This window comes from Melanotaenia boesemani, chromosome 20, assembly GCF_017639745.1.
Source record: "Melanotaenia boesemani isolate fMelBoe1 chromosome 20, fMelBoe1.pri, whole genome shotgun sequence".
In the NCBI taxonomy this organism is placed as follows: domain Eukaryota; kingdom Metazoa; phylum Chordata; class Actinopteri; order Atheriniformes; family Melanotaeniidae; genus Melanotaenia; species Melanotaenia boesemani.
In genome coordinates this window covers 17,440,148-17,463,452 of record NC_055701.1, presented here as the reverse complement: position 1 = coordinate 17,463,452, position 23,305 = coordinate 17,440,148, and the positions used below count along the sequence as shown (strand labels likewise).

The 23,305-nt window shown below is 38.7% G+C and overlaps 3 protein-coding genes across 6 annotated transcripts in view; 2 read left to right on the top strand and 1 right to left on the bottom strand.

Annotated features, from left to right (window-relative positions):
* The first annotated feature begins 17 nt into the window (after positions 1-17).
* On the top strand, positions 18-6,250 carry LOC121631740 (tryptophan--tRNA ligase, cytoplasmic). Its single transcript, XM_041972789.1, has 11 exons — positions 18-112; positions 445-559; positions 2,497-2,713; positions 2,787-2,895; positions 3,117-3,236; positions 3,739-3,921; positions 4,393-4,493; positions 4,665-4,777; positions 4,867-5,040; positions 5,142-5,282; positions 5,380-6,250. Exons 2-11 carry the CDS (start codon positions 452-454, stop codon positions 5,536-5,538), a joined length of 1,425 nt encoding a protein of 474 aa, XP_041828723.1. The 5' UTR covers positions 18-112; positions 445-451; the 3' UTR covers positions 5,539-6,250.
* A 2,559-nt stretch (positions 6,251-8,809) lies between these two features.
* LOC121631387 (mitochondrial basic amino acids transporter) lies at positions 8,810-15,098 on the top strand. Of its 3 annotated transcripts, none has more exons than XM_041972262.1 (4): positions 8,812-9,176; positions 10,598-10,641; positions 11,777-11,860; positions 12,678-15,098. In XM_041972262.1, exons 1-4 carry the CDS (start codon positions 9,143-9,145, stop codon positions 13,446-13,448), a joined length of 933 nt encoding a protein of 310 aa, XP_041828196.1. In that variant the 5' UTR covers positions 8,812-9,142; the 3' UTR covers positions 13,449-15,098. The 3 variants fall into 3 exon arrangements, with proteins under 3 accessions (XP_041828195.1, XP_041828196.1, XP_041828197.1); XM_041972263.1 differs by having other exon boundaries at positions 8,815-9,176; positions 10,598-11,435; XM_041972261.1 differs by having other exon boundaries at positions 8,810-9,176; positions 10,598-11,860.
* fancm (FA complementation group M) overlaps positions 14,847-23,305 on the bottom strand; it is a 37,345-nt gene continuing 28,886 nt past the window's right edge. The window contains exons 14-25 of one of the 2 annotated variants that reach the window (XM_041972260.1): positions 20,051-21,857; positions 19,817-19,902; positions 19,427-19,495; positions 19,148-19,267; positions 18,299-18,464; positions 18,058-18,164; positions 17,492-17,961; positions 17,320-17,413; positions 16,831-17,173; positions 15,988-16,282; positions 15,757-15,903; positions 14,847-15,645 (exon numbers count right to left, since the gene is read on the bottom strand). In XM_041972260.1, the coding sequence (XP_041828194.1) occupies positions 15,777-15,903; positions 15,988-16,282; positions 16,831-17,173; positions 17,320-17,413; positions 17,492-17,961; positions 18,058-18,164; positions 18,299-18,464; positions 19,148-19,267; positions 19,427-19,495; positions 19,817-19,902; positions 20,051-21,857 (3,684 nt within the window). In that variant the 3' untranslated portion in view covers positions 14,847-15,645; positions 15,757-15,776. The remainder of the gene's footprint in view (positions 15,646-15,756; positions 15,904-15,987; positions 16,283-16,830; positions 17,174-17,319; positions 17,414-17,491; positions 17,962-18,057; positions 18,165-18,298; positions 18,465-19,147; positions 19,268-19,426; positions 19,496-19,816; positions 19,903-20,050; positions 21,858-23,305) is intronic. The other variant, XM_041972259.1, reaches the window with a different exon arrangement.

The following is a 23,305-nucleotide window of genomic DNA, read 5'->3' as shown; positions in this document are numbered from 1 at the left end:
AACTCGCAAACACACTCATTTGTCGGGGAAGGATTTATCCAAACACCCCTTCATACCGGCTGATGCAAGTTAAATGAGTGAGCTGTCAGCTGTGTGTGAACAATATTACACGGTATGCTGTTAGTCTGCTTGTTAAATCCTAACTGATAGTACCAATTTAATTATGTAATAATAATATTTGTGTCGGTTATTAAACATGAGAGCGTGTGGTAAATCTGTAATACTATAAGTAACTATAAGCTAGCTTTACCAAGTAGCTGTGCTATGTTTACATATGGCTTTCTTCTTGGCTTTTGTAACAAGAAATGTATTACAAGAAAAGACAATATGTTATTATATTCCTCTACATTCGGACTGTTGCTATTCTGAAGACGTAAAGCGATAGATATAATGTGTATTTGACCAGTGGTTATTTTTATTTTCTTGTAACTTTTCTCCGGTCAGGGTGAAGATGTCAGACTGTCAAGGGGAAGGAGCAAAGAGTCCAATGGAGCTGTACGATGATCTGAATGCGCAAGGAGACAAAGTCAGATCACTGAAAACAGCTAAAGCAGATAAAGTAAGTTACGTTATTGGTAGCACTAAGGTTTCTTCAACTCGCCCACTGTAGTATGGGTGCAGTAAATGTTATTACCAACCCTGACAGTTGTGATGAAAAACGTGTCAATACGATGTGTATCTCGTTGTGGAGAAGGGTTTTGTATTTCTTATTTTTCTTTTACTAAACAGCGAAACAAAAGCATCCCACCAAGAGAACCACTTCCATAAATGGAGAGCTCTTTTTATCTGTCAAATCAGCTAATCAATCTTGGGTGTTCGCTGTTGTGCAAAAGATGGTCAGGCAGCATTATTTTGAATTTTTTTAATTCCCATAATTATTTGGAAAATGTCGAAGAATTCATTCAACCATCTCTTATTTGCTAAAGGTGTTCACACAGGTATCACCTCTCTGTGTTTCCTTCTTGTTTTTCTTTTTTTAACTAACATTTACAGAGCCAGGCAATGTACATACATGGATAGCTAACACACTGTGAGGACAAAAGATGTATTCAATTAGAATAACAAATTCAACCTTTATTGTCACTGCATATAATAGACCATTGAGAGCAATGTTTGATAATGTTTGAGTGTCATCATGATTGACTGATTTATGGTTTTAAAAAAAATGATATTTGAGTTTTGATGCATTTACATTCACCAATGAGGGTGAAAGGCATTTTATTTATTTATTTATTTATTTCACTCTTTAAATTTGTCTGATTGTGTACATTATGACTGAAGTTTAAACCACCAACCAGGCCAGAAATCTGGGTGTATTGATGGACTCAGACCTTAACTTTGAGAAACACATTAAGGGAATTAAAAAGTCAGCCTACTATCATCTTAAGAATATATCAAGGGTAAAAGATCTGTTGCCTCAGCAGGACCTGGAAAAACTAGTCCATGCTTTCATCTTTAGTCGGCTTGATTATTGTAACAGTGTTTTTACAGGTCTACCTAAAAAATCAATTAGACACCTGCAGCTTATTCAGAACTCTGCTGCTCGAGTCCTCACTAAGACCAAGAAAGTGGACCACATCAATCCAGCTCTGAGGTCTTTACACTGGCTGCCTGTTTGTCAGAGGATAGATTTTAAAGTTCTGCTGCTGGTCTATAAAGCTCTGAGTGGTTTAGGACCAACATACATCAGTGACTCTTGACCCAGTATGAACCTGCCAGAACCCTCAGGTCATCTGGTTCCAGTTTCTTATCAGTTCCCAGAGTCAGAACCAGACTTGGAAAAGCTGCATTCAGCTTCTATGTGCCACATGTCTGGAACAAACAGAAAGCCTCAGATCAGCTGAAACACTCATTTTATTTAAATCCAGGTTAAAGACCCACCTGTTCTCTGCTGCATTTCACTAGTTTTTATTTAGAAGTCAAAACCTACATTAATTCTTTTAAGCTGGAATCATGTTTTAATATTGTCTTTAACTTTATTTCTTGCATTTTATCTATTTTATTTTAGCATATTCCTTCTGCTTTTATTTCATTAATTGCATTTCTTTTAATCTTTGTTTTTTGTTTTTTTTTATGCACTTGTATTGCTTTCTGCACCCTGCTGAAATGTTTTATGAAAAGCACTTTGAATTGTCTTGTACATGAAATGTGCTATACAAATAAATTTGCCTTGCCTTGCCTAAAGTTGCAAACACAGTGATGTCAGTATTACTCATGCATGACAATTACTCTTCTTTTAAAAACAACTTCTCATTGATTTCTTTTCCATATTCTTTTATAAATGGTGCCAGAAAGATAAGGTTTTCTAATTCTATCATCGTTATTAATCAATGTTACAAAGAAGACAGAAATTACCAAATAAATAATTAGCCAACTAAACTGATGGCTTTATGGTTTTGGTAACGTGTCTCTTTAAATCGACATATTTTTTATTGGATTGTTTCTTTTTAGCCTTGTAAATGTGTGTTATCTGACTACAGAGTTTTGGTTCTTCAGGCCGAAATTGATGCTGCTGTCCAGTTGCTACTAAAGTTGAAAACGGACTACAAACAGATGACAGGTCAGGATTATAAAGCAGGATGTCCACCATCAGAAAACTCGGTCATCACTGACAACGGGCCAGCAGCAGATGGAGCTGATGAAGAGGACACAGTTGACCCATGGAATGTCTCCACTACTAATGCAAAAGGAGTGGATTATGACAAACTTATAGGTAAGACTGCAGTTTGGTTGAAGGGGGTGACGTAAGCTGACTGATGAATAAACATCATTCTGTCTCTCCTTAGTGAGGTTCGGCAGTAGTAAAATTGACAAGGAGCTGGTGGATAGAATAGAAAAAGTCTCGGGACAGAGACCTCATCACTTTCTACGAAGGGGAATCTTCTTCTCACACAGGTTTTTGGTCTTTTTAATTTACTGACTTCTGTTATTAAGTGTGTCATGAAGTATTGTTTAACACATTATCTGGAGAGAGCAGATTTCCAGTGTAAGTTGCCTCTCTGAACTTTTAATGTAGTCATCATTTGGGATGTTCTGTTAAATAATGCCAGTGATATATAGTGGATCCAAGTGACGAGGGATAAAAATTATTTATCTCTTTTTACTATGTCTTGCAGAGATATGCATCAGGTGCTCGATGCGTATGAGAAGCACAAGTCCTTCTATCTTTATACTGGCAGAGGTCCGTCCTCAGAAGCCATGCACGTTGGTCACCTCATTCCCTTCATCTTCACCAAGTGAGTTACCCCCTTATAATAGCTCATTGTTCATTGCAGGCTTTGATTCAGCAACTCGAAATGAGTGTATGGAAGAATAGCTGACAAGCTGGCAGAGCTCAATGTAGGACACACACACAAACTAATCTAAGAAAAGTTAAACTAAAACAAGATTATCAGAATCTGAAGGACCACAACAGCTAAAGTGGATCCGACTGCCGTACCAACAAGCGATATCAGCCTGATTAGAATAGAGTTTCTGGAATTTTAGGGTGCAGTGGAAATTTAAATCATGCAGATTATCAGGAATTATTTTACCCTGGTAAACAAATTCCTGGTAATACCAATTTCTGGAAATGGTGAAAACCCCTCCAATGTCTGAATCCAGAACCGTCACACTGCAGATTCCACTTTCTTACCCAAAAGAAAGTTAACGTTTACTCAAAATTTAGTCAGTATCCATCCCAGGCTCCTCCTGTCCATCTAATTCTACGTTCATTGTTAAATCACTTCCTTGTTTCAGATGGCTTCAGGATGTGTTTGACATCCCTTTGGTGATCCAGTTAACTGATGATGAGAAGTACCTGTGGAAGGATCTAACACTTGAAGAATGCCACCACTTCGCTGTTGAAAATGCCAAGGACATCATTGCTTGTGGCTTTGATGTTAACAAGACCTTCATCTTCTCTGACCTGGACTACATGGGGTAAAAATAAAAGATAATGAAGCTAAAAACCTCGCTGCTGGGGCTGCCATATTAACCACAAGTATTTTCCAAGATTTAAAAAAAAATTTTTTTGAATGTTTAATATTATGTGCAATTTAAAAAATTTAATTTAAAAAAGACATATTAGTGTCCCTTTTTTAAGATTTAGGATCTATGAATACTATAAAAATATGCTTCTGTGAATACTGTGCAAAGGAGTGTAAACTGCAAAAGAGGAAAATGCAGAAGAGATGAGAATCAATGATTTTCTGTCCTGACCCCTGATGGGTGAAAACAAAGGATTTCCAAGATAATTTTCTTATGAACTTGTTGGAATGAGAAAATCCTGTGTGTGAGCAGAGAACGTTTAAACTTTCCCAGCATCAGTGAAGTAACACTGACCAAGTCCAAATTTTCCATATATGTCCATACATGTTTATTATATGTGATAAATTAATTTGTCTTCCGCAGTGCGTCCCCTGAATTCTACAGAAACGTAGTGAAGATCCAGAAGCATGTGACATTCAATCAGGTCAAAGGCATCTTTGGCTTCACAGACAGTGACTGCATTGGTAAGACAACTTTAAAATCTTCCCTTATTAAAAAGCAATAAACTAACATCTTAAAAAGCACTTTTTTGCCCTACTCTTCCCTTATTTCAATTATCTTCGGTTCTTTCTAAATAATTTCCTGAATCTGAAGTGTCAGATATTTAGGAAATAATTTTTTGTCTATAAATCCAGGTAAAATCAGCTTTCCAGCCATCCAAGCAGCCCCATCCTTCAGTAACTCTTTCCCACAGATCTTTGGAGAAAGAAAAGATGTACAGTGTCTCATCCCTTGCGCCATAGACCAGGTCAGGAAAATGCTACGTAGCAGTGCTACAAAATGCTAGTCATAATGCACAGTGATAGCTGACCCTGTTTGCCTTGTCACAACAACCAGGACCCGTACTTCAGAATGACACGAGATGTCGCGCCAAGGATCGGCTTCCCCAAACCAGCCCTGCTGCACTCCACCTTCTTCCCCGCTTTGCAGGGGGCACAAACCAAGATGAGCGCCAGTGATGCCAACTCCTCCATCTTCCTCACTGACACACCCAAACAGATCAAGAACAAGGTGTTGTTTTTTTATCTCGTACGACTTGTCAAAAGCTAGAAATTGATGTTACTTTTTTTTTTTTTTTACTGACTGATCTGATTTGGAATTGCTACTCACAGGTCAACAAGCATGCGTTTTCAGGAGGAAAAGACACAGTGGAAGAGCACAGAAAGTACGGCGGTAACCCAGATGTAGATGTCTCGTTCATGTATTTGACCTTCTTCCTTGAGGATGATGAACAGCTGGAGAAAATCAGACAGGTGAGGGAGAAAAACAGTGTTTTGTTTGTTTGTTTGTTTTTTTCTTTTTTCAGTTTTTCATGCCTCTCTTTAACTGTGATATCCTCTCTCTCTGCAGGACTACACAAGTGGAGCCCTCCTAACTGGAGAACTTAAGAAGATTTTGATTGAGACCTTGCAGCCCATGATTGCCCAGCATCAAGAAAGACGCAAACAAGTCTCAGATGAGACCGTGAAGCAGTTCATGACACCCAGGCCTTTGAATTTTAACTTATAGCTTCCTTGAATATCAGATGTTAATCGTGTTCAGTTTTTTCCATAAAAAGTCTTGTTAATTCATAATGGGAGGAATCACTAGAATGATCATCTTTTTCTTCATGTGATACTAAGGATAGTGTCACCGTCCTTCATGCTAATTGTTATGCTACTTGTTGGCTTCACCGTGCATCAAATGTACACATTTATCTTCATCAAGTATTCATAGTTGCAAATCTTTCAGGATTATAAGAAGATTAAAGTGATGGACAGAGATGTATTCTGACACATGTTTATTGATCTATAGGAACTACAAAGCTGCATGTCTACTACACAAGTTTTATTTTACTGATGAAAAACAGCATTGTAAAGAAAAACTGTTAATACAGGATTAACTGAATCTTGTATATGATGATAAGAATATGTGTAGTGTAGTAACATGAGGAATCGCTTATTATAAGGTTATGAATCATTATCTCAAGGGAAATATAAATGAATCACAAGGTTTCCCCTCATCCGTGGACAAAAAGTTTGATTCATCATTAAAAATTAAAGTGTACTTAAACAAGAACAAAACAACTAAAACGTGTTTATTTGAAGATAAAAAGTATTGATATACAGTTCTGCTTAAAAGGTTATAAAATCAAAGTGATGACGATTTGATTTTAATAGAAATAATGCTGAGTATTTCTTCATATATGTCCATGTTCACAATACAAAAGCACTTACAACAGTAAACAAACCTGCATCAATGAACAAATCTTTCAGATCTGATATTTAGTTGACAAATGGGTACAGATATCAAATATAGAATATTTTACATTTCATATTTGTACCATATTTAATTAAATGCATCACTTAAATTCATTTTCAAATGAATGCATTCTGTGTTCAGATATTTTGGAAGCTGGCTGGTACTTCAGCTACTTGCAATGCAATCAGGGCACCACAGGCATTTTCATGAAATATGATGCTTTAAAAGGCAAAAGTGTAAATGATTAAATTAATCATGGCTGAATTCCTGTCAGCTGCTTGGTTGTTGGGCTGACTCACCGTCACACCCTACAGTATGAAAACAACGTATCTGCTTTTTTCTTTGTTTTTAGTTAGACAAAGCGTTCATTGTCTCCAGTGTTGGCATTAAGCAACATTAACATAAATACGGTTATGTGTCCATTTATATGTTCTTTAAAGAAATGTCTTTGGGTTTAATTTCCTTTGAATATACTGTACCTATAGTTCCAAGATTAATTCTATTATGATCTATCTCAAAATTCTGCAAGTGTCTGAACAGTATCAATGCATATTATTACACTGTAACATGGAATCAAATGAAAAATACTTTATTAATCCCCTCAGGAAAATTATAATCTAACCATAACTGTCTCGAGCAGTTCCCTTAAAACTCCTCTGTCTTCCTTTTCACATGGCTGCCATGAAAACTAACAAAGAAAAGAAAATATTAGTGATGTGCAGATTCAAAGCACCACAGTACTGATAGCTGATTTAGCTTCTGGTGTCCTATTTGAGGAAAAACGGATATGGACACATTTTTTAGGAAAAAACTAAAGTGTTAGCAGAGCAGGACTTTAATGACATGGACACAGTCGTGATTTATACGCCAAACAAATCAATAAAATGTCAGATTATCAATGAAAAGAGATTGGGTTTAAGTAACCAGATGGACAGTAGTCATGGTAACCAAGCAAAGTTAATAAAAACGCATACAAACAGCACCTCCTCCTCCACTTTGTCCAGAAACACTCTTGTATTTGGCAGTGAAAATAGTAGTTTACACATATTGAAGGACGTCCCCTGAGGACCCAAACACTGCAGAGACGCTGAAGGCCACCACTGGCTGACTGCCCTTGATGAACTCTCACACCTAAGAGAAGACATGCTTATATATAGTATACATAGACCCAAAAATAAGCTGTGTTTCCAGTAGTAGAAGAACAGGTCTAATGCTATCATAAGTAATGTGACACTCCCTTAACTGTACATGTTTACACAATGCCAAATTCCTCTGAATAATATATGACAATATCAGCAAATTCTCTTTAGAGTGACTCACATCCTGACACTTTTCTAGCCAGTTCAGAGAAATGGGACTTCCTAAAACTCAACTGACAGGATTTTGATGTTTACTTTGGATGTAGATGCAAGGCTCCTTCCAGTTTTTCTTCCCTCGTTAGCATTTGCATCTCCAGTTTGTATATAAAGACTCTTTCATGTAGACTGCATTTGCACACCAAAGCTGCACAGTGGAACAAGACACCTATATATTTGTGAACTAAAATGTCCTGCAGCTCATTTGCATTCATATCAAAATGTTTTAAAAAAAATCTCACAACAAAAAATATTTCAAATTTGTCTTTTTCCGTCATATCTGGTATTTCACGTTTCATGGACTCTTCTGTAAATAAATCAGTGAAATGACTGTAAAAGTGTGATCTAGTATCTATAGGCAAACATAGCAATGTTTCTAAATCTATCACCACTCTTTAGCTTTGCATCCTTTAATACAGTCCCTCTGGAGCTGTATTATTATCACATTTTTAAATTTTGTATTTCAAATATAAATTATATGAGCAAAATCTTTGAGGGTGGCAGTTTATCATCTCCTTGAGTGTCCTTCAGTAAAGTGCAGACAGATCCACAATGTAAATCACAATACAGCCACGTGCAGACTCAGAGGGACAGTAAAGCTTGCGGAGTTGTTTACTGGAGAGAGAAAAAAAAAGAAAGAAAAAATCAGGCTGTATTCCTTTTAAAGATTCAAGCGATTTTATGTACTTTATCTCAAATCTCAACTTTTCAAACCCAGAATTTAGCACATTGCCAAATTAAAGGCCCCAAGCATCTCTTAAAGAGGCCAAAACAGTTTAATTTGGCCTGCCATTTGTGTGTTTTGGCTCCCTTTTTCTTTACCTTGGACTACTCTGATGATGCATTTATAGAAGATTCTACGATGTTCACAGCCAAGCTGAATAAATAGGCTTGTCTTTAGTGGACTGCATGGTCTAGTGGTTTTTGATGCTGTGGAGACTCAATATATTGCCCATTGTGTTTCGGTCACCTAGTGTATGTGTCCCAGGTTTACACTCATACAAGCTGAGGAGAACCCACGTGATTACACTGTTGATTTTGACGGTAAGGGATCAGTCGCGACTATTATAACCCTCTTTTAACCTGCAGCAGCCAATGGGTGTGAGGGGCGTGCAGAACCCACTAGGGGAGTTGTCTGCTTACAAGTAATCCGATTGGGCTGCCTTAAAAAGGACAAACATACTTCTTCTTATATGCTACTACCCTCCGACTTCTGCGGCACAGAAATAGAAAGGTTTGGCAGGCAGGAAGAGCAGCTCTAGTAGTCAGAAGTAGGACATAAAGTAAGTCGGTACTCAGTTTCCGAGTCAGAGTGACTTCCATTAGCCGGGGCGACTCTTTATCTTCCATTTACGCAGCATCAGCAAGGAGTGTAATCTTAACTAGCCTGGCTGAACATCAAGCCAGGTGTATATAACCAGATTCCGAAACAACACTCCCTGTAGTTCGCCCTGTTAATTCAAGTTCATCTTAATTAAGTTAAGTCGACACCGTCTAACTGTGAGGTTTTTGAGGGAATGGCGTTGGACTTCGCTGCTGGATGTGTAGGAGGTAAGTGATGTGAGCTGGCAACAAGTTGGCGGTTAGCATCAACCGCTAGCATTAGCTATTTCTCGGGTTTTTTCCATCGTTCTGGGACACATGGGCAACCCAGTAGCTGTGCTGCTATGATACTGACTGAAAAAAAACACAAATGATTTTATAAAACATGTATTCGGACGTACTGTCTGAGAAATGTAAAAGTGAAACCTTTAGTGAACACTTTTTATTTTCTGAAGTTGCTGTATGTCGAGTCACGGATGCAATAAAGGAAGTGGTGTTTCCCCGTTTTGTATTATCAATTGATTAAATATCTACTTTCTCTAAACAAACTAATGTCCTCCCAATTCAGAAAAGTATAATATGAAAAAAAATTTGGGGTTACATTTTGAGCATCTGTCTGGTTGATCCTCTTTCTGCCTTGTGATCAGTATCAGTCATCATTCCGCAGCGGGGAGGTGCCCTGAAGAAAAATGCTGCTTTCAAGAGGAACACAGTTCACACCTTTTATTATTTAAATACATCCAGTTTACATGCTTTTAACAGCGCTTCACTTCAAAACCTCGGGAACTTTTTCAGCTGTTCAGTACTTTTTAATTCTGTGTAATCTTAAACTATAAAAAATCCAGACAGATTACGTTCAGATAAGGTTTTATTTTTATTTATTTATTGTGTGTTTACTTTAAATGATGGGTTTGATCATAAATAAATGTACTTCTAACTCATCCCCACAGCATTAATAACTGCACATTGAATCAGAGCCTAATTTGTGCTTATCTTACAGTGTTATTTTATTCATCTTTGATATTGACTGGTGTTTTAGCCAGTTTCACCAATATGTCTCCCTAGAAAGACTAATCCGCTGACACCAAAAAAGGCGTGTTTGCATAGGTTGCTGACGTATGTGGAGGCACAGCTTGACTTTTCCCACAAACTTAAAATTGTAACTTCTATCAGACAAATGAATATTAATCCAAACTAATTGTCACGTTGCAACTTAGAGCCTTGGTGCATTTGATATGATGCAAAAATCTGTAATAACTAAATTTATATTTGGCTTAAAAGTCAGAAGTAATGCTGGAAAACTAGTTTTCGAGTCATTGACACGAGTCAAGGTCAGAGCACTTTTAAGCTGTCGTCACTAGGTACAGTGCAGTGACCAGCTGATGGTTTTGCTCAATCTCACAATGGGTGGGTGTTTGCTTTTGCAAAGTGTGCAATATGATCATAAGTCACAGTGACGGGGTGGTGGATGAGTTATTAATGAGCTGTACTGTATCCTTGCATGCTTCATAGATCTGTTGTTTGCTTTTGTATGACAATGATAGATTTATTCAAGGTAATATGTGAGAACTGTGAATTGACTAAATGTCTGGCAGGTGTTGGCATTTCTACAGTAAAACCTTTTTTTGTGTTTTGTTTTCTCTCTCTAGGTGCTGCTGGTGTTTTGGTTGGACATCCATTTGACACTGTTAAGGTGGGTGTATGCTCCATCCTCTTTGCCATTTAATCTTGTTAGGGGCATGATGGCAGGTTTTGGAGTTAAAATGTTGAAAGTCAGACAACTGTGTTGAAAGCTTGAATTTGAATCCAGATAATCTTGAGGATACACATCTGATGAGAAATGAAATGGCACCAAGAGCAGTGGAATATTTGATGGCTTTAGGAGCATTAAAATGATTATATTTAACACTGTTGGTGGCATAGCATGTTATTTAAGTTGTGTTTTCTGTTTGTGCAAATGGGGACGTTGGCAGAATATCACTGTCTAATCATTCCATGCTTTCGTCTAGTCATCAGTTTTATGCAGCTCAAAGTCACAAACTAGCATATGCAGGCAGAGTTGAAGCAAACATTTAACCAAATACTTTCTGCTCTAAATTCATAGGAAACATAGCAGGATTTCTGTAAATGAATCTAAATATTCAAAGCTTTTGCTGGAAGCCAGTAACTTATAAAACAAACTAAACGTTTCTTACAATTTGCTGTTATATATCATCCAATCAGGAGTTTTTAAAAAAAAAAATGTAAATGGAGAGTTTTAAGTTTTAAGTTAAACATATGACTGTATCATTTGTAGCATCCACTGTAGAGGCACGCACAGATGGTGATTGGTTTGGTTGTAGTTCTTTTACACCTTGCTTTTAATGTCATTTTTCCCTGAGCCGCTGTCTGCTTGGGGCTGGGGGCGGCTGTCTTTAACAGCAACAGTGTCACTGTGTTGTAGATGGGAGAGAGAAATAAACAGCCTCTCCACGGAAATGTGACCTAGTAAGTAATGATCAAGGTCTCTTTTTTTTTCTGTCACCCAATGTCCTGTCTTGAGATGTAGAAATATAAAGAACAGAAGGCATTTTGTTTTTTTTACTCAACCTCATGCTCGGCTAATCTTTTTTTTTTTTTTTTTTTTTTTTTTTTTTCTGCCACATATTGAATATTGCAAGTTTTTTTTCTTTCCTTTTTACCCTGAAAAAGTCATTAAATACTTAAAAAAAGAGAAAATGTCTGCTTATTTCCCTGTAAACTGTATTACAGTGTTGGTTTGTAGTCAGTGTGATCCTTTTTGTCCTTTTTGTCCTTCACGTGACCAACATTCTTGCTGTTGTCCACAGGTGCGACTTCAAGTTCAAAATGTGGACAAACCTTTGTACCGCGGGACGTTTCACTGTTTCCAGTCAATCATACGGCAGGAGTCGGTAAGCTTTCCAGTTTGCTTGTTGAATGGAATTGGCTGCTTTAATAACGCTCATTCCTGTTATCTGTTTACCTTCCACCATGTGCATGTGCATCCTCTGCATTGATTGAAGTGCCCAGTTGCAGTCCGATCATTGAGTACAGGCATCAGCCAGCATGTTCCTAACGTGGTGTGATGGTGAGAGGGACTGTGTCTGTTAGCCAGGGTCAGTGAGGATCTCATTCCTGGGTTTCTAAATAAAGCTTTGGACATCGTGCCACCTTAGCTAAGTGGAGTATACTTGGAATCATGGCTGTTCCACGTGGTTCATTTGGATTTTGTGCCCTCCATCGTAGTATTCAAATGTTAAGTGGTTTGTCTGGTTAATTTGCTGTGTTAAAGTTAAGTTAAATTCAACTATACAGTTGATTTAAAGTGAGAAATGCCAACTGATAATCATCAGTACTCAGATTAATCCAATTATGTGAACTTGTTTTAACAGTTGCAGTAAGATTACTTGATTTTTTTTTTTATTTTTGTTTTTTTTTCCACATTCCTGTGGCAGCCTGGAGGGTTTAAGATTTCAGAAATGCTTGTTTTTGTTTTGTTTTCCCTATCTTTAGTGTCTGACTTTATGAGAAAGTAGCCTTACAGTGTTCACACACATCCATGTAGTCATTCATTTGTTGTGTAGTGTTATTTGGCACAAGTTAATTATCTGGCAGAATGTGAAGCCTACAGGTAACCAAATGAAGAACTTTACCCTTTCTAATGTGCTGCTTCTCAGTATTGGTTAACTTAACTGATTATTTATTCCAGAAATGTCTCCTTGTCTGTAGATGTTTGGTCTGTACAAAGGTATCGGCTCTCCAATGATGGGACTGACGTTCATCAATGCCATAGTTTTTGGTGTCCAAGGCAATGCCATGCGACTACTTGGCCGCGACACACCTCTGAATCAGTTTTTGGCTGGAGCCTCTGCCGGAACCATTCAGTGTGTGATTTGCTGCCCAATGGAGCTGGCCAAAACGCGCATGCAGATGCAAGGGACTGGAGAGAAGAAGTCTAAAAGGAAGATGTACAAGAACTCACTGGATTGTCTGGTGAGAATCTACAAGAAGGAGGGATTCAGAGGGATCAACCGTGGCATGGTGACCACCCTGGTACGGGAGACGCCTGGATTTGGTGTGTATTTCCTTGCATACGACGTACTGACACGTTCTTTGGGCTGCGAGCCAGAAGACCCGTACATGATCCCAAAGCTGTTGTTTGCTGGTGGAATGTCTGGCATCGCGTCCTGGCTCTCCACCTACCCCGTGGATGTGATCAAGTCCCGTCTGCAGGCAGACGGAGTTGGTGGCGTCAACAAGTATAACGGCATTATGGACTGTGTCAGACAGAGTTTACAAAAGGAAGGTTGGAGAGTTTTCACCCGTGGACTCACGTCCACTTTGCTCCGTGCATTTCCAGTAAATGCCACTACTTTTGCTACCGTGACTTTGTTTTTAATGTACATGCGAGAGGGAGAAGAGTGTAGTATTCAGGACTCTGAGCCACAGTCCGTCCAGCTGCAGCCTTTGCAGCAACAGCCGCAGCCAAACAGCATGTAAGCCTAAACCTACATGGTATAGAAAAGATATTTCATGCAGGTCTATGATCTGTTAACTTACATCCATAATGACAAAGAACTGATTGCAGGGAAGAATCTGCCCATTGAGCCTCAGCTAAGCAGCCACACATGAATATATATTTTAAGATAAAAGCTTCACATGTAAATATGTTTTTTTTTTTCTTGGCCATGCATGTTTTTGTACATATATTAAGTTTGGAGTAATTCGGAAAAGTTGAATGGTTAAAAGTGTTACTTTAAAAGTTACAGTTGTCCCTAAAATGTAGAGTTAAACACTGTTCTGGTGCTGTGTTCAGGTCATAACAAAGTCATTTGTGTTGAGTGTCCAGTATATGCCTCCCTTTGCTTTCATTCATAGTTATTGATTTACTGAAAGTACAAAGTTAGAAATGCATGTGAGTTACAATCAGTGCACCTAGTCTGTTCCCTTCTACAGTCAATTAAATTAAAGCTTTAAATTGTAATTTATACAACTTTGATTGTAGACCAGCCTTTTTCTCCAATATTTAAAGACAGCATTTCAAAATATTTTGATATTGCTTATTTTTAAACATAAAGAAATGCAAGTCAAGCCTTTAAAATAATAATTTCTGAAGTTTTACCTGTGTATATGCTTCAACTTTTCTATGAAAAGGTAGAAAAAAGGATCCAAGTTATGGCTGCTCTCTAAAGTTTTAATCAAGTGTGAGGTTACATGGTAGCCTTTTTTATATAAAATGTAGATAGTGAAACTGTTACAACTTCATGTGTTGCAGTATTAAATATAATTTGTATAAAATCAAATACAAAATCTTTAAAATGTACAGTAATTTGACTTGATCTAAAGTCTTATTTGCTGCTGTGTCATCTTTTGGCCGTTGTAGTGTCAAAATGAAGCACCTTAATGTGTAAATTGTTCTAAACATTTTTCTTGTCATCAGATGTGGTGCACAACCTCCACAAGGGGGCACCATCAGACCAGTCCTGTGCACTCATTTTTGCCACCTAGAAAGTAATAGTTACACTTATTTTTATGGAGCTGCAGAATTTGCAACCATTTTGCAGCTTTTGTTTATTTTTTTAATTAAACTCAAACAAAACTGTGTTTTTCACCCAATGCATTTTTTTTTCTTTAAGATTCTAAATCTACCAAAGTCAAAAGCATGAATTGTGGTTAAGTGATAGGAAATGTACAAAAAACGGGGCATTTCTAACAACTTTCTGTAACACATTAGTAAAACAAATATCTCCAGTGCTGAAGCCACTACGACAACTTCTTAGCTACTCCTGCAAGTAAAGGTGGCCTGCGACTGCAGCATTGAAACTGCACGAGGTTGTCCAAAAATATGATGTACATGCTGCGATTGTCCTTTTTTTTTTCTTTTTGTTTTTCTTTTTGTTTGTTTTATCAACATCTTTCATAATAATGAATCTCTAGGCTTTACATTAAAACTCCAACCCAGTATTTCTTTTCTAAATTGTCTGGGTTTGTCTTGACGGTTGGATGATAGATGATTGATATCCTTGTAAAGGAAAAGAAAGGGCTGCTTTTGTTTTCTGTGCTTGTGTATGATACTTTGTACCAAAGTAGAACATCCCCATGTAGATCTACAGGAGACTGTTTAAATAAATACCACTTTTGTTTTTTGAAGACAGTTCTTTTGTACAGGTATTAATAAATATTGTGCTTTTGAATGGAAACAAAGTGAATTGTCACATCAGTTACACATAATAAAAGGGCATGCCTTCAAATGACCCTTCCAACAAAAAAAATATAGACAAGGCTGACCTCTAGTGGTTTTATGTAGCTATTACAGTTTTGACACAGGTCAAGATAAACAACAGTTGGGGCATTATGCACAAAATATTTTAAGGAAATTGGACAGATGATTCAGATGCAGCTGTACATAGAGGAAAAAAAGGTTAATACATTATTTTACCAATAAATTAAGGGCTTGATTGAGTTCTTATGATTTAGTGTTGCTTAGTAACACCTCAAAGCATTGCTATCAGTGTTTGAATTGGGTGAGACACAACTCAACCAAGCATACGTAAAAACTTTTTTATATAGCATATTGTTGAGAGGTATACTTCTTTGCCTTATTGTGCAAAAAGAATGAACTAAAATCCTGAGGCTTTGCTCTCACTGAGGTGCAATATCAAAAGTGCAGTCACGTAGCAACTTATTCCTGGTGGAGCTGGAAATGGAGAAGCAAAAAAGAATAATTAGTATACTCTATTTGAGGTGAATATAGAGGCAAAAAAGGGATATATAGAAGTGATATATTTTTAGTTTGTGGGTTTCTTACAGTGCCTCTCCGTCAGAGTGCTAGCTGGTTTTCCCTGCTTTTGATGTGTTTATGAGGAACGAATCACAGGAGTAGCGCAGGAAGCGGTAGATTTCCTCAGCTCTAGATCGACTCATGCAGCCTCCTTTCTGAATGGCTTCAATCGGGCTGCAGAAACAAAACATTCAGGTGAGAAGGCAGAAAAGATTATCTTCATACAATAAGCCACACACCACACCACACTCCCTTTACCTGTTTATTAGCTGAGCGATTGACCTGAAGTTGTGGCTCAGGTTGAGAGCATGGACATAGTTGACTGAAGGCAGGCTTAAGTACAACTGCAGGCCCTGCTGCCTGTGCTGCCCTTTAACCTCCAGCGGCACCGTGATGCCCTGACCCTTACAGTGCTCCAGCTTAGCGAGGTCCGCTAGTAAGCCAGCACTCTCCTCAGCACTGTTGCTCCACAGCAAACGAACACCCGAATGGACCAGTGCTACCAAGGTGCTGTTGTAGTAACGTGTGCGCTGAAATGGCCGTGAAGTTTCACCTAGAACAATGACAGGTGCAGATCAAATGTATGTATTCAAACTAGGGCTGGGCATTATGAACCAAATCATATATCTCGATATTTTTTACCTGAATCACGATATACGATATATATCTCGATATATATATATATTTTTTGTCAAATAACCAAAGAGACAGTTCTAATTTACAGCCTTCAGTACTAAAAACACTTTTATTAAGGATCAGAAGCACATGTGCATTAAAACAGCTGACTGAAAAATAAAGTACCTTTAAATTTAAATTAAACACTCCTAGAACAAAATAAATTAAAAATACTTTTCAATGGCCATAATAAAAATACAGCTGTGCAAAATGCAAAAGAAAAGGTGCTTTTAACTCAAAACAAGCTATCTCGATATAAACGATATTCCCTCCTTCTATATTGCGTCTCATAAGTCTCGATATATTTGAAAATCTCGATATATTGCCCAGCCCCAACCTCAAAATATTATTCTGAGTACTGTACTGTACTGCGCAATGATTGCTATCATCATCCTTCAAAATTGGCAGCATGTTATATGAACCTACCTGTCTTGCTTCTGTCTTTTTCCACAATCAGACACACACACTCAAACAACTCCTGTAAGCTGTTCACTCTGTCTGCCAGTCGCTTCCTGTTCTGCATCGCAGCTAAGTCTGATTGGCTCTGCCTTTCCACTGCCATGCGGTTGCTGACGATGAAGTAGCTGCTGTCCAGCGAGCAGACGTGAACGGTAGCTGCATGTCGCTGTCGCAGACAGCTCATCAGCTCCACTCCACTAGTGATGCAGCGGCTGTCCACTAGAATGCAAACAGACCCGAGTGGCGAGACGTTTATGGATGAATCCTGAGCGGCGGACTTCTGAGGCACTGAGGAAGTGGCAGAAAATGCCTGGAGAAAAAGAAAAGAAAAAAACCTCAAAATACTGAAAGTTAAGATATGAGTCAGTGTGGTGAGCGCTAATAAACTCCATCTTGTTTTACACACACTTTATAATCCTAAAGACAGACGTGTATGAGCATCTTGTTGGGCTGTACCTGGGATTGTTTCTTTGCAGAAACAGATGACTCTGCCTCCACGAAGTCCAGTTCGTCAGAGAGAAAATGTTCATTTTCTAACCTCTGGCGACACCTGTAAGAGAAAGACAAAACGCTCAGGTAGTGGCACATGTTTTTACACCTACGTGCAACCACGTGGGAATTTCTTTACCTCTCATTTAACTGCTCTTCACTCAATGAGCCGCTTTGTGCTTTACTCAGCAATGACACCTTAGATGCTATGGTTGCACAAGCTGAGGACTTGGGTCTGCTGGGCTGTGGTTGTGCCATGCTGGGCTGCAAGGGGACAACACCCCCTCCTGGGATGAGACTCTTTTCTTTACTAGCTTCCTCCATCTCGTCCTCGCTAGAATCATCAATGTGTATGACCCGGGTACGTTTGGCTTTCACTGCTGCTCTCTGCACAGGTGGCGACTCGGCTCTGGTCTTTGTGCCAGCCTTTGCTCTGGCTTTGTGCAGGAAGACACGACGTCTGGTGGCATACTGCTTTCTCCCATCAACATATGAAGCCTCAGGCATTAGTTCAACATCTTCTGCTTCTTCGTCATTGCTGTCCACCTCCTCTACATCACTGCCAACCACAAAGCTGTCCTCTGCATATGTCTCATCCATCTCGGGCACCTAGTTGTAATTAAGATTAAGAACATTTAATTGAACCAATAATAAAATCACTTTGTGTGGGTTTTGTGTGAGAATTAAATAAAAAGTATGATATACCTGGGAAAAAATATCCATGTTATGATGGTTTCTGTATGACATTTTGAATTTGCCCTGGACAGCAGGGCTCCTCACAGATTTCAGGTAAACTCCCTGCATCTCTGATTCTGATATAGAGGAGAACAGACAGGAAACCAAAGAGTAAATGTCACAGCATGACTCACTCGGCCTGCCGTGCCACTGAAAATCTCAGAGGGAGACAAACACATTTGGAAAGTCCACCAAGCATCAAGCAAGCTACCATTCAGTCCCTGTGAGAGGTGCGTGTTGTCGACCACAAAGCCATCAAGAGACCGATTTTGGTCTTCTCCGTCCTCTTCGTCAGATGACATGTCTGCTCCTTCCTCATCTTCCGACAGCTCTGCCTCTTCGTCCAGGAACTGACGCCCTTTGTGGCATACGAAGTTCTGGCACAGAACCACGGAAAATGTCAAGGCTGACAAGTCGATAAAACCCAGATAATGACTTCACCTTTTTAATAAAACAACAGTGGTTGTTTGGGCATTTCAAGAGAAACGTAACTTGTGTTGGGATGCTATTTTGAGGAGAGAGAACTTAAAGCAATTACTTTTTATTCTTATGCATCAAGTATCCTTGTTAAAATAGAGCAACTCTCAATACTCATGCTCAGTCATTGCATCAGTTTTGACCAGATAAACCAGTCTGTCCAGTCAGATGAGTACGACAATTGCTGGTTTTAGCATAGAGAGGCAGATTTTGTGTCTCAGGAGACCAAAAGACAATGCTAAACAAGACTGACTCCAGTGGATTTGATATGTCACTGTTGTGTAAAACCTATGATTACATTTCTTAATTGGCTTAAAAATCAATTATTGCAGAGGTGTTTTAAAATGTATAAGGAAACAGGGCTTATACAAATACTCTTGTACACTATAACAACACACAGTGCAGTAAGCTGTAACTGTAGCCATGAAAATAAAAACAGGTATCTTACTTGTTGAATAAATTAAGCTCAATTAGGCCTCTTCCACGTCATTTCATGTAGTAATGTGGAAATAAGGGATATAGAGTAAATGATATTAAGATTCTCATCACAGCAGTGTCCAAAGCCATCTGCTGGTTTGCCGACCTTCTGTTTGGCCTGCTGAACACACCGCCTCTCAGCTGCCGGCGCTGTAGTTCTGCATGTGAATGTTGAGTCATTCTGGAAATCATCATCAGACACAGCTTCTCCCTGCATTTCATCAGACTGGAACAAGAAAAGCTAATCAGCAAAATATCTTTAATGCTACTGCTGCATATAAATACAATAGATAAGGATCACTTGTAGAAGACGCAAGACTGAAATCATATCAGCGTTAACAGACTGAGCCATAAGGAATACATTACTGTCGACACAGAGTCTTACTGTATTAAGAGCACGGATGCGTTTCCTTTTCACCACCATCGGGGAGCCCACATCGCTGCTGATGTTAGACTGAAACAGAGCAAATGTGTTACATTTTACATACAACATTGCAAGTTTTATGGTTTTTTTGTTTTTTATTTTGAGAAATATTTTGTTAACACCTCAAATGAGGTAAATCCTCCCTCCCTGCTCCCAAGGTGGTTGTCATGACAACTGTAAGCACCTTGGAAAGTATCTGTCTGAATCAGATATCTTTTGTTATCTGTGTTTTATCCTTAGCTGTAATAGAAATAAACTCACAATATTAATTAATATGTATAGATATTTAAATGAATATCCTCTAGTTTAATGATTAAAACATTTGGGCTCTAATGTTGACAAAGCTCTTACCATTTCTGGGGACGCCATTGGGTTGACCTTGTTCTGATGTCTTCTTTTGTAAACCACAACTTCATCTTCATCATCACTGCTACTCTCTAAAAAAGGAGACACAAACATGCAGGTATCTTAACAGCAGATTAAAACTAGACTGAGAAGAAAAAAATAAATAAATAAAAATGACAGTAAGCATAATTTTATTATTAGTATTATTATTTCTTTTTTTTTTTTTTTTTTTTACAAAACCTGGATGAGGAGCAGAGTTGACATGAACAGAATCCTGTCTCGGGTCAGTTTCCATGCTTGACACGGTGACGCCACCTTCTGGTTGTCTCCGTTTCAAACTGGAGGGCCGAGGCCTTGCCAGACTGGGAACAAGTATCCGCCTCACTCCCTGTGATCTGATTGGAGATGGGAGCGCCTCACTTTTAGACATCCATGACTCTGATTTTGCGTGTTGACGGATTAACTTGGATTCATTGTTGAGGCCGTAACACGGTGTTGAAGAGTTAGAGACTGCTGGTAAAGGCACGATAGAGTCAGGCTGCTTTTCCGGTGGTGAAGATGCTGGCATACAAGGGGCAGGTTCAGCATGTACTCCTGCTTCATCCTCAGAGTCTTCCAGTGAATAACCAAGGTCAAAATTGACAGAGAAAAGCTCACAGGAGCTGTTTAATGAATCAGAATTTCCCTGTGGTGTAGGAGACTTAAAATAAGGTGCAGCATTCTCAGAATGATCTGTAAAGGGTTTACTTTGTGTGTCTGCTGTGTGTATATCTAGTTTAGTTTCTGTAGGGTAATGACTGCTCTGAGTTATGAGCATTGCATTTGACGTATTCTTTGTTCTGTGCTCAGTTTTTATGCTTTGTGTGCAATCAGCTGATTGTGTAGTGCTACATGGCTTTGTTAGGTTGTGCATTTCTGCAGATTTGAATATCTTGTCAGTGTCTTTAGCATTGGGGGACGTCCTATGTGTGATACGAGCCTGAGGAGTGGGGATATCTGGAATAGTCATCTGCAGGAAGGCTTCATCGTCTTCAAACAGATCGATGCTGTCATCCATCTGGGGGCTGCCCCTAGAGAATCCGCCATCCTTCCCACCACCATCTGTCGAATGTGCCATTACTTCATATCTTATGCTGTCCAAACCATTGTTTTCTTTACTTGTGTGGTCATAATTAAGTCTTATTTTCATATTATCTTCCTCCTTGAAGTAGCTGCATCCTTGGTAATTTGTCTCTTTGTCATCATCTATGACATTATTATCATAATTTACTTCTTCATCCTCAAAAACCTCATCCCATGTAGGACTGTGGACAGCTGCACTGCCCTCATCACACACTAAAGGTTGTTCTGATTCTGGGCCAGTTGCCACATTATCAACAGTCATCTCTTCATCATCATCATCATCATCCACATCCAAGCTAAAGCTGACGGGAAATGGCTGATGAGGAGGAGGAGGAGCAGGATGTAATGATGCAGCCTCGTTCACTTCTAAAATATCAGCAGAAGAAGGTGGAGATCGGGACAGGAGTTCAGCCACGTTGGCAAGGATGGACTTCAGACTCTCGACTCTCTCTGGTTTGTCAGAGGTGGACTGTGGGGCTGGATCCCATTTGGGAAGGTAGAACATCGTCTGAAGCTCTTCATCGTTTCTATCAAACGTCTGTGAAATATTGTCTGGATTTACAGGATCTCTGAATGTATGATCTGCTTTTGTGACATCAATGATGGCACAGTCCTCACTGTCGCTTTTTGATGGAGAACAGCCTGCTTGGGGTTTTGAGTGATGAGTTTTGTCATCACAAGGCACCTCAGTATCATGCTGTTCTGTCACAGCCGATGTGAAAAATAACCCCCTTCTCCTCACACTCTCTCCTTCTAAATCCTCATCAATACACTCCAGTTCAGACCAAGATGAACGAGGTGGTTTAGGCTTGATGTTGGTAGTTTTAGCACCAGTCTTTATGGTTTTTTGTCTCTTCTGTCCACTTTTCTCAGGACTTTCTTTGCAGAGGTATGGAAGAAGCTCCTGTTCGTAACGACATTCCCCCTGAATACAAACACAAACACACACAGAAGGTTGTATAAGTTAACTCTGCAGGAGAGCTGAGGACAGAAAACCTCTTATTGAAGAATGAAAGCACGTCTGTTCATGTTCATACAGTAATTTAATCAGGAAGTGTCCCATGAAGAGACGCCGCATTACATCTGCACATGGAGCTGAAGCAAAAGTCTGATGTAACGTTTCCCATTCATCCATTTCTTTTATTTTCACTTTTTTTTATTAAACAATGTAAAATAAAAAGTTTTTTCATGCTTATTACACAAAATGAACCATTTTCACATTTGCTGCCGTGTCCTTGTTAAAGCTTAGATGTTCAGAATGTGTTTGTGGCCAACACCTGTCATCTGTGCAAACTTCTGACCTGGAAGTGATTAATCTAAAGTGGCATCCTGCCAGGGTCGACAGGGTGCCATCGAACCTGCTACCAGCAGAAGAAATTTGCTCAATGAACCCAGCGGAGGAAAAAAAAAGAAGGTTTTAGTGCAAATGAAAGACAATAAACCAGAACCAGATGCACTGCTTTAAAAAGGCATTGCACCAAAAGTCCACTCACTTCTATGTGCTGCTGACCTGCTGAAAGTTACTCTGGCCTTCTTTTCATTCTGTCTGGATTTTTTAACTTTATTTTCAATACTCTGTAAAAAGGCACTGAACCAAAATACACCTACAAGGCTCTGAACTTTAAGAAGAGAACGCATTAACCCAATTACTGCACAGTACAGTTCAAAAGTTTTAATAACTTACAAAGCATTAAAAGGATTGATTCTCAGCTCTACTTCTGACCTACTAAGCCTGTACTTAGACTGGCACATGCTTTCAGTTCCTCAGTCTAGATTTGACAACAAGGTTGATTATTATTTTACATAAACTGTGGAATAAATGACTACTACACACCAGGGAAACACTTTAAAACTGCATTTTACTTATACCGTTTTTGAAACTATGACTGTATGCTTGTTAAACTAGTTTTCTGGAAAACTGTTATGTTTTAAGAATATAACAACTAAAATGTCTTAAATAGGAGAAAAGATAATAGGTAATCAAAGTTGCAAGAATTTATAGAGTGGGATTTAATTTTCTTTCTCTTTTTAAAGAATGGAACCGATTAAATTCAGTGTGGATTACTTTTATAGCAGCTGTGAGTTAGGACATTGGTTTTGGCAGAGGACTGTGCCGTATGAGTCCACTTCTAGTGGTTATTGTTTCAGCACACGTTACACTCCCCCTCCTCAATCCGTTAACTAGACAAACAAGCTGGCAGGCAAACACTGAGTTGCTTGTAGCCTTTACAGTCTGTCATTAACATTTCAGTACTTTGCAGGACTAACTGAAGGAAAAACGCTGACCACTGGAAATAATGAAAATAATAATAAATATCTTTGTGGATGGAGCAAACTTAGTTCACGGATGGCCTTCCTGAACACACAAAGTTA